Consider the following 10,750-nt stretch of genomic DNA (forward strand, 5'->3'; position numbering starts at 1 on the left):
ACTTGGCAGAAAGCTAAAAGGAGCTTATTTAAAAGAATTTGTAAATAGATACTATTCGACTTTTTTAAGAAGTAATGTGACATTTTAATTTCTGACTTTAAAATTCCACACATCTTCCCCTTTTCATTTTCATATACCATTGTACCCTCCCTTCTGCTCTCTTCAGTAATTTCTATCATTTCCATTTTGGTTTTACATTTGGGTCCCCTTTTCTGTCTGGTCAGAATCTCCTATCAAGTTGTCCTTCAATTTCCAGTTCATTTTGGAATTATCCTCGGTTAGAATCACAAACCTACGCTATCTTTGCCATTCCTTATGGTTGTAGTTCAGCTCAGTCGTGTCCGACTCTTTGCAACCCCATGAACTGCAGCACACCAGGCCTCCCTGTTCACCACCAACTCCCGGAGTTTACTCAAACTCATGTCTATTAAGTCGGTGATGCCTTCCAACCATCTTATTCTCTGTAATCCCCTTCTCCTGCCCTCAGTCTTTCCCAGCATCAGGGTCTTTTCCAATGAGTCAACTCTTCACATGAGGTGGCCAAAGTATTGGCGTTTCAGCTTCAGCATCAGTCCTTCCAATGAATATTCAGGAGTGATTTCCTTTAGCATGGACTGGTTGGATCTCCTTGCAGTCCAAGGGACTCTCAAGAGTCTTCTCCAACACCACAGTTCAAAAGCATCAATTCTTCGGCACTCAGCTTTCTTCACGGTCTGACTCTCACATCCATACGTGACCACTGGAAAAACCATAGCCTTGACTAGACGGAACTTTGTTGGCAAAGTAATGTCTCTGCTTTTGAATATGCTATCTAGGTTGGTCATAACTTTCCTTCCAAGGAGTAAGCGTCTTTTAATTTCATGGCGGCAATCACCATCTACAGTGATTTTGGAGCCCAAAAAAATAAAGTCTGACACTGTTTCCACTGTTTCCCCATCTATTTCCCATGAAGTGATGGGACCAGATGGAAAAACCATAGCTTTGACTATATAGACCTTTGTCAGCAAAGGAATGTCTCTGCTTTTTAATACGCTGTCTAGGTTTGTCATAGCTTTTCTTCCAAGGAGCAAGAATCTTTTAATTTCATGACTTCAGTCACCATCTGCAGTGATTTTGGAGCCCAAGAAAATTAAGTCTGTCACTGTTTCCATTGTTTCCCCAACTATTTGCCATGAAATGATGGGACCGGATGCCATAATCTTTGGTTTTTGAATGTTGAGTTTTAAGCCAGCTTTTTCACTCTTCTCTTTCACCTTCATCAAGAGGCTCTTTAGTTCCTCTTCACTTTCTGCCATAAGGATGGTGTCATCTGCATCTGAGTTTATTGATATTTCTCCCAGCAATCTTGATTCCAGCTTGTGCTTCATCCAGCCTGACATTTCTCATGATGTACTCTGCATATAAGTTAAATAAGCAGGGTGACAATTTACAGCCTTGATGTACTCCTTTCCTAATTTGGAACCAGTCCATTGTTCCATGTCCGGTTCTAACTGTTGCTTCTTGACCTGCATACAGGTTTCACAGGAGGCAGGTAAGGTGGCCTGGTATTCCCATCTCTCGAAGTATTTTCCACAGGTTGCTGCTATCCATACAGTCAAAGGCTTTAGTGTAGTCAATGAAGCAGAAGTAGATGTTTTTCTGGAACTCTCTTGCTTTCTCTGTGATCCAACGGATGTTGGCAATTTTATCTCTGGTTCCTCTGCCTTTTCTAAATCCAGCTTGAACATCTGGAAGTTCATGATTCATGCACTGTTGAAGCCTGGCTTGGAGAGTTTTGAGCATTATTTTGTTAGTGTGTGAGATGAGCGCAATTGTATGGTAGTTTGAACATTCTTGGGCATTGCCTTTTTGGGGGATTGGAATGAAAACTGACCTTTTCCAGTCCTGTGGCCACTGCTGCGTTTTCCAAATTTGCTGGCATATTGAGTACAGCACTTTCACAGCATCATCATCTAGGATTTGAAATAGCTCAACTGAAATTCCATCACCTCCACTAGCTTTGTTCATAGTGATGCTTCCTAAGGCCCACTTGACTTTGCACTCCAAGATGTCTGGCTCTAGGTGAGTGATTACACTGTCCTGATTATCTGGGTCATTAAGATCTTTTTTGTATAGTTCTTCTTTGTATTCTTCCCACCTCTTCTTAATATCTTCTGCTTGTGTTAGGTCCATACCATTTCTGTCCATTGTGCCCATCTTTGCATAAAATGTTCCCTTGGTGTCTCTAATTTTCTTGAAGAGATCTCTAGTCTTTCCCACTCTATTATTTTCCTCTATTTCTTTGTATTGTTCACTTAGGAAGGCTTTCTTTATCTCTCCTTGCTATGCTTTGGAAGTCTGCATTTGGATGGGTTTATCTTTCCTTTTCTCCTTTGCCTTTCGCTTCTCTTTTCTCAGCTATTTGCAAGGCCTCCTCAGACAACCAGTTTGCCTTTTTGCATTTCTTCTTCTTGGGGATGGTTTTGATCACCACCTCCTGTACAATGTTATGAACCTCTGTCCATAGTTCTTCAGGCCCTCTATCAGATCTAATCCCTGGAACCTGTTTGTCACTTCCACTGTAAGGGACTTGATTTAGGTCGTACCTTAATGGCCCAGTGGTTTTCCCTGTTTTTTCAATTTAAGTCTGAATTTTGCAATAAGGAGTTCATGATCTGAGCCACAGTCAGCCCCTGGTCTTGTTTTTGCTGACTGTATAGTTTCTCCATCTTTGACTGCACAGAACGTAATCAGTCTGATTTCGGTATTGACCATCTGGTGATATCCATGTGTAGCATCGTCTCTTGTGTTGTTGAATAGCGGTGTGGTATTTTGGAGTGAGACCATACTATTACGAATAACAAAGCGTGAAATTGTGTCAAACAATTAGGGAATAAAATGGTAAAATTAGGGTGCTAATTGTAGAAGCCCAGTAAGTTAGAAGTAGAGTCTGGTTTGTCAGCTTCTCTCAGCTAGAGAAACAAGAGAGCTAGCCATCAGGCTCTGACCACCCTCTGCCATCTGCACAGGAGGTGTGGGATACAGCCAGAGAAAGTGCCAGGGTGTAGGAGAGCAGAAGAAACAAGTTGTCCAGTCCCCTCCATTAAAACGAGTGCACCTAGCTCCAACACCTGGGTGACAGGAAATTACAAGTCTCCATGGAACCTTGAAATGCATGCCCTTGCCTGCTGCCCTCGACGGAGGCCGAGTCAGCCTCCTGGGGTCTGACTGAACAGATTAGTGAGTTTTCCCTCCTGAGTAGGAAGGGTTTTGGAGTGAGGCCCTGTCCTTCCTGGCCCTGCCTTTGGAGTGTTAGATCACTCCAGGAGGGCTCTTCTTCTGTCCCTCACAAATGAAGTTCTGGGTATACAGAATTCAGACGAGACCTAAGGAATCATGGAAGTGTGGGGCAACCATACATTTGTGTAGGGCCGAGGATCCCAGAGACGGGGGAGCCTGGTGGGCTGCCGTCTATGGGGTCGCACAAAGTCGGACATGACTGACGCGACATAGCAGCAGAAGAGTTTTATATACATGTCTCTGATCTTGGCTGCATTTTAGAATTTTCCCCGCCCCCAACCCCAGGGCCCTCTCCAGAACAATTCTTCAGGCCCCAAACCTCTGGGTTTGGGGCAGCTCCTACCCCATGATTCTAATATGCAATAAGGGTGAGAGTCGCCCCCAAGAAGAATAATTTCCCTCTCTTCACTGGACAGCAAAAACCTTAAGGTGTTCAGAAAAGTTAACAGTTCTATCTCCTTGCAGGTGAAAGGTCCTCAGTGAAAAGAAATCCCGGGGTGGCATCTGCCTTACACAGGCAGAGGGCTCAGTTGCTAGTGGTTTCAAGGAATTCGCCTAACCCTTTGAAATATTCCTTTTTAAAACTGATTAATGTATTGTTCAGGGGCTTCTACAGCTTTAAGTTTTCCTTGTTTTGTACTTTCTCATGAATAAGCTCCAAGATGCCCTAGTGAGGAAACGTTCCGAGGATGCCGTCCCAGGCTGTGACTGTCACCTAGGCCCCCAAGGTGGGGCCAGCTCGAGGGCTTTCCGGAAGGAAAGGGTTCCCCTCTGTGCCCGGCGGGCCGCAGCTGCCCCTGGACCTGTGCCCCTCCGGCAGCGGCGTTAGTCAGCACATTCCGGAGTCTTCAGGCTGCTCGTGGCGCCACCTGCCGGGAGACGCCTGTAAGCTCAGGAGGCTTCCCTGCCGCGGGGCGCCGGGGGTTTGCGCTGACTTTCCAGGACCGTGGGGTGGGCCCGCCGGGCGTCCGTGGCAACCGGCGCCAGGCCAGGATTTCCGTCTCTCGCGACCAGCCAATGGTAGCAGCCGTGACGCTTGCGGCGCTTGAGACACCGGCGCTCATTGGCCAGGCTCGGCTCCTGTCCAGGCAGCTGCAGTGCGGGTGGGCGGACCCTCTGCGAGCGGCCCGGAGAGTCCGGGATGGGTGGGTGGGGCGCCGGCACTGAGCCCCGGGGTGTCAAGGGAGGTGACCAACTACCCGGTGGACTTGAGGCCACAGAGGAAGTGCTGGTCGCGCGGTAGCCCGAACGGTTCACCCCAACTGCCTTCTGGTTGAGCTTGGCTTTGACGGGGGCTGGGCAGCCTCTGAGGGTGGGTCCTCACAAGGCCATGCGCATTGGTCTAAGGCCCTGGGTGATGAGAGCCGTCTTAGTTTTTGCCTTTTCATGTGAAAGGTATCAGTCCCTGAAAGGCTAAATACTCATTTGGCAGCAGGACAACCACTGCCATCTTATAGAAGGTACCCAGCTAAAGCTCTGCTACTTTATTCCCATTACCTGGCGTCCCTCCAAAGTTACCTTTTGCATTGAACCACCATGGTTTAGGAATGCTGGGGAAGGTGAACAAAGTATGTAAAACACATCAAAATGTGAAAATACAAAATGCAGAAGTGTGGGAGCAATTACTCATCAAATAGTCATCATCCCAAGAGAACCAAGTAGACATTTTTGGGTGTGACCTTCAAATATACACTGGCAGGTTTTCTTGTACAAAGCTAGTATCATATGTGACCTTGTCTCTTGGTTCTTTTTTACACTCAGCATAAATCACGAGTGTTTCCCCACTGTCAGTAAATATTCAACATTGTGGTTGTTACTGGGAGGTGACTGTATTCCATCATATAATCTCCCACCTGTCCCCTAATTGGCTACAGTGATTAGCTGAGCTGTGCAGCACTGTGTGGCTGCCAGTGCACACACCCTCAAAAGAGGGGGTTGCTAGTATAAAGGGGGCACCAATGGGTTAAGTCCAACTTCCATGGGGACTGATCTTTTGGGGGAAAGATGAAGGCAGCAGCCCCTTAGTGCTGTGAGAGGTCTTTGATCTCTGGGTTCCAGTCCTGATTTAAGTATCCTCTGTTAATCACTTTAAGATGGTGGTCAGATAATCCTTTCACCTACAGCTTGTTTATGAAAGTTGAGAAAATGTGTATGAAAGCATGTTGCACAACTTTCCAGTCCTCTAGAAGTAACACTGTAGTTACAGTTAGTTTGTTGTGAGCCTGGGGTCAGAGACTGTTTCCTTATCCCGTGGATGCCAGGTGCCCCGGGCAGAGGACCTGATGCTCTGGCACAGGGTGTCTGCGCTCACCCCGGCCTGTGTGTTTCCAGGAAGAACGCTGTGGAGCTGGAACTCGCCAAGTGCAAGATGGACATGATGTCGCTCAACAGCCAGCTGCTGGATGCCATTCAGCAGAAACTGAACCTCTCACAGCAGCTTGAGGCTTGGCAGGTAAAGGAGTCTGTGAACCCAGGCTGAGTGTAAGGATGGGTTTGTTACTGGAGGGTCCCATGTGTGCAGGTGAGCAGTGATTCGTCTTCACTGGGTGAGAGTCAGGGTTCCAGGCCCCAGGCCCTGAGTGCCTGGAGGAAGCTGCTCTCAAGAGCGAGGAACCCGGCTGTGCCGACCTCCAGGCTTGAACAGGGGCCTCCTTCAGCCGCTTGCCTTGGCTTTGATACTGCTGTCAACGCTGAGGGCCCAGGAAGCCCTGTGTAACTGACTGGAAATTCATTACTGGATGCATGTCATTCCGACACCCTTGGGTTGTTAGTGGCCGCTGCTCCTCCCTTTCTCAGAGGCCAGCTTCCTTCTTCCACAGAGCACCGTCCTGGCGCAGGTCTGGGGAAAGTGAGTCAGTGTGTCTGTCTCTGGCACCACGGGTGTCAGAGTCCAGTCAGCCTGCCCTGTCCCAGGCCCTGACGCGCTCCCCACTGGGCCAGGGCCACGACTTGCTTTTTGTTAATGAGATTGCTGCTGCTGCTAAGTCACTTCAGTCGTGTCCGACTCTGTGCAACCCCATAGACGGCAGCCCACCAGGCCCCACCGACCCTGGGATTCTCCAGGCAAGAACACTGGAGTGGGTTGCCATTTCCTCCTCCAATGCATGAAAGTGAAAAGTGAAAGTGAAGTTGCCTAGTCGTGTCCGACTCTTAGCAACCCCATGGACTGCAGCCCACCAGGCTCCTCCACCCATGGGATTTTCTAGGCAAGAGTACTGGAGTGGGTTGCCATTGCCTTCTCCGTTAATGAGATTAGGGAAGTACAATTTCAGGATATGGGTGTAACCATTCACGTTTCTCCCCAAGAAATCCTAACTGGACAGATGAAAAGACCCCTGCAGCTTTCCGAGGCAAGCCCCTCGCGGGGGGGCAGCTTACAAGTGACTGTTCCTGCAGGGCCCTGCCCGGCTGGCTGCAGGCACGCCAGGGTCCCCCCACCCCAAGAGCTGTTCCCTGCCTCCCAGACCGCCGTGTCCTGGCTCACTGCGTCTGTTCTTCTCTTTTCTCTCGGCTACAGTTTGCTTCCTCAGGGCTTTTTACTATCTGGCTCCTTTGGTTTCTGATCTAGTGGCCTTTCTCAGTTCCCGTATCAACAGCTTTAGTTGTACACCCCTCCTGCCTTTGAGGTGAGCTCAAGCCCTCATCCCCTCACCTCTCCCCTCCTGCCATCACGGTCCCGCCCCGCTGCCTCCCTCGTGGTCACCATGTCGTGTGTCGGTGCCGGCATCATCTCATCCAGTGTGCCATGCCATCGCTCCCCGGCCTCCCGCTCCCTCCACCGTCACGTCCATGAGCGCGGCAGCACGTGGCCCGGTCCTGACAGGCTGACCCGGCCAACGCTGGTTTCTTGGTTCCACCTCCTCACAAGGGGGCTGTTTTATGGATGTGACCCAGCATGGAGTTAACAAGCAGCTTGTGTGTGTATCAAGTTATGACGTGATAGATTTCATGGAATTCTTTTGCTGAATCTTACAGTATAAAAAAACGCAGTTTGCAGTGTATCAGAAAAAACACTGGCAGCTTTGAAAGGGTTTCTCTCTGAAGGACCTTGTGACGTTCCTGAAGTTGCATTTAATGTAGGTCTTATGGCGCGCATCCCAGGAACAGAGCACTGGGCTGAGGATTTGACAGTGGGACCTTCAGAGTGAGGACCGTGTCACTTGACGAGAAGGGGGTGTAGGTGGGAAGTTGTATGTGAAGAAGGGGCAGGGAGGAAGGCAGCAGAGTGGGACGTGAGTGAGGGGTCTGCCCGCCGCCACCTGGTGACACACTCAGGAAACTTACAAAGACATCTGAGTGACCGCAAGCTTAGGTGAGTGTGTGGGAGGTGATGGACAAGCTGGTCAGCCAGCGGCCCAGCCGGCCCACTTCCTGTGCTCACCGAGGGCGCGGCTGCTCCGGCCTCAGGAGCACCCGCCCCGCGCAGCCTCCACATCTGTGCATGTGGACGCACACTCTGGCGTTTAGCCCGCGGCTCAGTCTTTTCACCAGGACATCCCAGAGCCCACCCTCCCCACCAGCTTTAGGGTAAAGCAGCCGGGTAGATGCTTGTGTTTCTGGCTGATGTTACTAGAGACAGGGCTGCTTGTTTCTAAACCAGGACTTTTCATGGTCTGTTAGCGGCTCTGTCCTGCACAGACTCAGTCCAGTGAGGAGAGCGGAGCCGCTCTGTCCAGCTGCCGTGGGGTAAGAGCTGGTTCTGTGAGGCAAAGTCAGGGTGGAGGGAACATCTCCTCTGCAGTTAGCTCGCCGGAGGGGGAGACGCGGCGACCTCACTGAGGAAGTGCCGAGGCTGGAGCGTGACAAACCTCGAACATGGCGACGCCCCAAGCCTCCACCAAACAGGGGCCCATCCGTGGGGGCTGAGCGTGGATGGTGGTCGGCGAGGACGCACCAGGGAGCCTCGATCTTGCACACGGGCCTGCCAGGGGCGCATGGGCGCCAGCAGCTCAGGCTGGCAGGAGTCTGAAGGGGGCAGAGAGGCGAGAAAAGCCCCGAGGCCAGGCTGTGAGGCTGGAGGGCTGGTGGTGGCCTCGGCCACCCTGGGGCTGCAGGAGGGGGACCAAGTGAGAAGGGAGCACTCAGCCCGAGACACACAGGAAGCAGGGTCGAGGGGGCTGCCCACAGGCTGAGCAGGGCTGGGGGCGACAGACAGGCACCAGCGGCGGCTGCTCCCGGGGCCACAGGGACACAGCTGGTCCCGGGTCAGCCCGGGAGTAACACCGCGCAGCCAGCCAAGCCCGGGGAGACCAGGAGGGCGGGCTGCCGCGGCCGCGCGGTGCTTCTTGGTCTCGGGTCAGGGCAGCCGTGGCTGCAGCCGCTCGCTCACGTCCCTGCCATCCTCTCCTCTCGTGCTGCCCCGCTCTGCCGCCTCCCCAGCCCATCCGCGCCAGGTCAGCGTCCTCACCCCACCCGTCTGCCCGCAGGATGACATGCACAGGGTCATTGACCGGCAGCTGATGGACTCGCACCTGAAGGAACAGAGCCGGCCTCCCGCCGCCCTCTCCCGGGCCCCGGGTCTGGGGCGTGGGGACGAGCCCAGCACCACCGAAGGCAAACGGCTCTTCTCGTTCTTCAGGAAGATTTAAACCGGGAGGAGTCAGGCCAGCAAGGACAGGCACACTGACGCCGACTCAAATGGGGGCGTGGGCCGGGCCCCAGGGCAGCACGTGTGCCCGCCGGTCCTGCCGCGCTGGGCCCGGCTCAGCGGCCGCACTGCCCACTTGCCCGAGGGCCGCATCCTCGGGAGGCCCCGCCGCCTCTGAAGGCGGCTCTCACCGGGGCGGCCCGAGCTGCGTCCCTACTGCCGGGCCCGTCCTGGGGTCCACCACCGCGGAGCAGGGCTCAGGCTGCTTCCAGAGCGGCTGCCGTGCCCGGCTCCAGGCACTACTGCCCTTGAGCGGGGAGAGAAATGGAGGCCCGCTCTGTGCACCGAGGCCCTGGCTGCTCGCCATGGGGGCCTCATCCTGCTGGGCACCAGGCCCAGGCCTGGATCCCGTCCTCCCACAGCCCCAGCCCAGGAGGCGGCCCCTCACCCACGTGCATGCACCTCCATGCCCCGGCCTGTGGGCCTGACAGCTGGCTCTTCGGCCACAGCGGGCCTGGCCACGGCTGAGGCCGTCCCCAGCCTCAGAGGAAGCTGCCTCCCCGCGCTCTGTTGCAGGCCTTCTTCCTCGGCAGGGCCCTCTGCAGGCTCAGCCCTCTCCCCTTCCTGGCGCCGGGCAGAGGGCATTACAGCCCCCCCGCATACCCAAGTTCTCGGCTCAGCCACAGGACGGCTCCAAAGGGGTCTGCGCTCAGCCACGCCGCCAGGCAGCATCAGCTCCACAGGGTGGACGCCTCCAGAAACTGCCCACCAGGCCCACGGAAGGTCACCCCAGCGACCTCCCACTCCTGCTCGTCCTCAGCAACTGCTTCACCTTCTCTGCTGAGGCCCCGACTCGGGACTCAGAGGCACCGGGCTGAGGCCACCCTCAAGCTGCTTTACAAGGATCATCTTCCTCCCTCACGGGGAAAGCACAGCAGGGATGAGTGGAAAGAATGTACCTACAGATATGTACAGACACAGTGCTGTACAGACAGTGCTGTAATTTTGTATGTAGCAACCATGTAAATACATGTATGGATTTTATAATATACATATTATATATGAATCTATAAAGGCATATTTTTAGAAAAACAGCACACCACTGCTTCTTTTGAAAATAGTCTAAGAATAAAATGAATTTCTACAGAGCTTCCCGCCTCAGTCACTGGGTACCTGGGTGGTGTCTGGGCAGAAGGCAGAGTATAATTTCTATCCGCTGGCTGGTTATGCAAAGGCAGAGTCCTCCACGCACCTGGGAGGTCACCTCATATGTTGGTACCAAGTCAGTGGATTCAGCCAGGAAGAGGCGCGCACCCCCCTCCACCCGGAGAGTGAAGGCAGGCATCAGTGACAGCTGTTTGGTGAGCTGTGACCCAAGGTGCCACATCCACCCTGGCCCTGGGCTCTTGGCCAGCACTACAGCTGCCTGGCTGCAGGCACCAGGCCCCAGCAGCGCCGCTGACCAAGCCCCAGGCAGACCCAACAGCTCAGCAGAAACCTCGAGGTAGAAAGAAGTCGCTATAGGCACATCCTTCCAGAAGGAGAAACAGGGCGCTTCCCCTGGTGTCTCAGCGTGTCAGAAGGGGGAGCTCAACCTGGACCCACCTTTCACGGACAGAGCCACTCTGGCTTCTGAAAGTTTCCCCGGGGCCTCAACGGACACCTGTGCGGGACTCAGAACAGACAAGGGCTGGACCCAACGGGTGGGGAGCAGCCAGGCCCACCCGGAGCACAGCTGGAGGAGAGCAAATAGACCCTGCAAGAAAATTTGGCAGCTTGAACCTTTATTTTTAGTATTTTTTTTTTAAAAAGCATAATTAGAAACTTTCAATACAGAAATAATCCTAGCAAACCATTTAAAAGTGTTGTTGTTTGACAGGAAGT

At 53.1% G+C, this 10,750-nt stretch overlaps 1 protein-coding gene across 2 annotated transcripts in view; it reads left to right on the forward strand.

Moving 5' to 3' along the window:
* BICDL1 (BICD family like cargo adaptor 1) overlaps positions 1-10,015 on the forward strand; it is an 80,935-nt gene extending 70,920 nt beyond the window's left edge. For both annotated transcript variants that reach the window (XM_055550524.1, XM_055550525.1), the window contains 2 exons: positions 5,611-5,731; positions 8,706-10,015. In XM_055550524.1, coding sequence (XP_055406499.1) covers positions 5,611-5,731; positions 8,706-8,867 — 283 coding nt within the window. In that variant the 3' untranslated portion in view covers positions 8,868-10,015. The remainder of the gene's footprint in view (positions 1-5,610; positions 5,732-8,705) is intronic.
* Positions 10,016-10,750: the final 735 nt, after the last annotated feature.

Source organism: Bubalus kerabau, chromosome 16, assembly GCF_029407905.1.
Source record: "Bubalus kerabau isolate K-KA32 ecotype Philippines breed swamp buffalo chromosome 16, PCC_UOA_SB_1v2, whole genome shotgun sequence".
In the NCBI taxonomy this organism is placed as follows: Eukaryota; Metazoa; Chordata; class Mammalia; order Artiodactyla; family Bovidae; genus Bubalus; species Bubalus kerabau.